The sequence below is a fragment of the Diachasma alloeum genome, unplaced genomic scaffold (assembly GCF_001412515.2).
Source record: "Diachasma alloeum isolate Michigan unplaced genomic scaffold, Dall2.0 Dall_scaffold_02027, whole genome shotgun sequence".
NCBI lineage: Eukaryota > Metazoa > Arthropoda > Insecta > Hymenoptera > Braconidae > Diachasma > Diachasma alloeum.
Window position 1 is genome coordinate 14,474 of NW_021682054.1, and position 3,713 is coordinate 18,186.

General features: G+C 50.0%; 1 protein-coding gene across 1 annotated transcript; it reads right to left on the bottom strand.

Moving 5' to 3' along the window:
• Nucleotides 1–2,219: 2,219 nt before the first annotated feature.
• LOC107046825 (DNA ligase 1-like) lies at nucleotides 2,220–2,877 on the bottom strand. The gene is made up of 2 exons (XM_015269544.1): nucleotides 2,695–2,877; nucleotides 2,220–2,594 (listed from the first exon to the last, which is right to left on the bottom strand). The coding sequence occupies exons 1-2, from the start codon at nucleotides 2,875–2,877 to the stop codon at nucleotides 2,220–2,222; spliced, it is 558 nt and encodes a 185-aa protein (XP_015125030.1).
• Nucleotides 2,878–3,713: the final 836 nt, after the last annotated feature.

Here is a 3,713-nt window from a genome sequence, read left to right on the forward strand (position 1 = left end):
TGGCATCGATGCTAGAGCGACCTCTTCGGAGGCCATATTGCTTATCAGCTAGCAGCGGTTCTACTGCTGCTTCTATCCTTCTGTAGATGATGCGCTGGAGGATTTTCCCAGCTGTATCTAGCATGCAGAGTGGGCGATATGATGATGGCTAGTCCGGTGGCTTCTTCCCTTTGGGGAGGAGCACTAGTCTCTGCTGCTTCCACTTGGCGGGAAAGGTGCCTTCCTCCAGGCATGCATTGTATACGTCCAGAAACAGTCCTCGTGCTGCATTGATCGCTGCTTTTAATGCAATATTGGGGATTCCATCGAGGCCAGGAGCCTTGGTGTTTCCCACCCTGTCGCAAGCTTCCTTAATTTGTTCCTCTGTAATTGGTGGAATCGATGTCTCCATGCTGTGCTCCGTGGACTGGCGGAGTTCCGGTTGTTGGGGGAACAACGCCATTACAATCTTCTCCAGGAGCTCGGGGCATGACGGAGATGGCATAAGCTGGCTTTTTAGCCGCGTCATAACCACCTTGTATGGTCTTCTCCACGGATCACTCTCGACTTCGTCGAGGAGTCCAATCCAGCCTTGCTTCTTGCTCTCCTTGATAGCTTTGGTAAGCTTTCGGCGTGCGTCCTTAAATTTCCTCTCCAGTTCTTCGGAGTTTGGTTTTTTCCGACCACGCTGAGCCGACCTTCTAGCCTTCTCTCGAAGAGCGGCCATGTGATCGTTCCACCAGTGCACAGGTGGAAGACGGCCTCCACTGCCTTTACGAGGCATTGAGGCATCATAGGCCTCGCTAACTCTTCTCATAAAATACTCGGCTTTCGCCGTAACACTGCTGCCACTTATAGGGTGATCATCTAGTACCACTAAGAATGTGCTAGGATCGAAGGTGCTCACCTTCCGGCCGATTTCGTTTGTCTTCTTAGGCGTTGGTCTGATTCTTCGACCAGCGGATACCTTCCAAAGGATTGCTCGGTGATCGCTAGTGGTTTAGATATCCATCACCTTCCAGGAGCAGTTTCCTCTTGCGAGATTACTGCTAAAAACGTGAGGTCTACTATTGAGCTCTTGGCTCCTCTTTCGAATGTGGGTCCATCACCGTTGTTCAGCAGGACAATGTCTAGTGAAGACATAGCCTCCAATAGTGCTTGCCCCCTTTCTTTGGTCTCGTTACGACCCCAGTCGACTGCCCAGGCGTTGAAGTCCCCCGCGATTGCAATAGGGAAGTGCTGCTTCGTGTCCTCAGTTAGTCTGTGCAGGAAGTCCGTGAATCCGTCAAGGGTGAGGCTTGGTGGAGCATAACAGCTGTAGAAATAAATTCCATCCAGCTTAGCTACCACAAAGCCAGCCTCATCTGTAGTCGCAGCACTTTGGAACGGGTACTTTCCGCAAGACCAAATGACCGCCTTACGACTCTTGTCCGTCTCCCAGGGCTGAGTGCCCAGATGTCTGTATGGCTCCGAGATGATCGCCAGATCAATTTTCAGCTCGCGCACTGTCTGCATAAGGAGATCGTGTGCAGCCTGACACTGGTTGAGGTTGAGCTGCAGTATCCGCATTATCGTTTCCTGTTCACCTGCTGGTGTGCCTCCTTGAAGACAGGGCATCTGCTGCTACCAGCAGTATGAGCACAGTCCTTCAATGGATCTCTCTCAGTACATAAGAAACAGCGGGCCTCTTTTCCACAGGTAGCAGCTTTGTGTCCCTCTTCGTCACACTTTGTACAGAGCTTCGCTCTCTCCACTTGGCTCTTGCATTTTATGGCGAGATGTCCATAGTGCCAACACTTAAAGCACTTGGTCACTGTCTCCACCCTTCGGATTCGGGAGTTCACCCATTCTATACGAATCCTACCGCGATCGCCTAGGACTTTCTTCGCTACCGCTGCAGCCACCGTCACTGATGCCGTCTGGGTACCTGCGTAGGCCTTGCGCAAAGATCTGATGGCCTCCGGGGCAATTTGGCAATCTGCTCCCGCGGTGAGTTTGAGGGCCTCCAGCACCTCCTCCTTCGTCGTCAGTTCATCGAGGTCTTTGATCTCAAGCTCTTCCTGTGGCCCTTTACTGAGGACATCGGCCTCTTCTCCAAGGAGTTCGACTATCGCCTTGTATGAGCGGCCAGCTTCATCCTCCTTATCCTTTGATAGGATGATCAGCATATCTCCCGTGGTCGTTCTGCGGATTTTGTCGACGCAGTCACAAGCCTGGTCGGGGAGTATCTGCTGCTTCACTCATTTGAGCACCTGCGAGTACTGCTGCTTGTCCTTCGGGTGTACAATCAAAGCGTTGGGCCTCATGACTGCTGCCCACTGCTTCTTTTTCTCCTTTTCCTTGCGCTTTTCTGGCGGCTGCGTTTTCTGCCTCTTCTTCTTCGGCTTGACCTGCTCCCACTTCGATGAATTTGCAAGTCCGTCCTCCTTCTTGTTCGGGGCATGAGCGGCCTTCATCTCATCTTCCTTCTTCTTGAGGTCCCTAGTATCCGTTGGTGGTGAATCTCGAGACTTCCTCTTCATCTTGGAAGACTTGTTATCAGAGAGCAGAGCTGTTTCCCTCCAACTCCGAGTCCATCGAGGTCGCGGTGCCTTCAGTGAGCGTTCGCGTCTGGCCTACAGGAAAAGATGCCGTTGTTACCGGCAATCGCCTCACCTGCCCAGCATGTCCTCTTAGTTGCCTGAGCCGTTTGGCAGAGGTACTGATAGAGTTTACCCTCTCTCGACAATGAGCGTTGATGCTCCTCTTCTCCTTCATGTAAGTGATCAGATCGGCTATGAGCTGTTCATGCCTATCCCACATCTTCTTCAATGTGACCTCGTCACTTGGCCCAGTTTTTTGAGCCACGTTGTCCTGCTGTTTATCTTCATTTTGTGTGTTTACTTTAATATCCATCATGTTCCCACGAGTACCTAGGGAAGTATAACAGTCCACTCCAGATAGAGTCCCGGGTGTAGGAGTAAGGCCACTTAATACCCCTGGGGTGGGACCTGGTGCCCCAGGGACCACCGTTTGCGACGCCAACTACCCCTGGCGCCTTCCAGAACTCAGCACGGTGAACACCTTGACATTGGGGGGAGGCTGCTGTAGGGAGCCCACCCTGCACGCCTCTTTTGGAGTTGGGCTTCTCTCCCAAGATGTCCTGAGAAGGACAGACCTCGGTTTGAACTGCTTCTTGGTTTGGGTACATTTCTTAAGCCCCTCCATCGTCGACAAGGTCCTGCAGTTCGTAGGAGGGGAGTGTGTGTATGTGTGTGTGTATGTGTGTATGTGCGTGCGTAGCATCGTATGTGAGTGAAATTTCATCCAACGATTTCTCCGGAACGAACGAACCGATTCAACTTTTTTTTTTTATCGAATGTGTCTTCATGTAACTTAGAACTGATTAGATTATGGAAATAATGCCTCAGCGGTTTTCCAGTTATCTGCATAAAACATATGAGAAAATGTCAACGTTACTTTTACTGAAATTCGTCGATTTCACCTGAAATAACGATGGAATTTGAATCAATTTCGTGTAATCGCTGCGTCATCATGTATCTTGAGTGTAATTGGATTTTGAGCGAAGTCTCCTCAGTGGTTTTTTAGTTATTTCAATAAAACTTTCGAATTTTGCAATTTGAAAAAAAAGGAAAATTGGAGAAAAGGTGGAATCTTGGAGTGAGTCAACTTCGAAGTAGAAAACTTTTCAATTAGATGAACTTTGAAGTTGAGAAAATTTTGAAGTGGGTTCA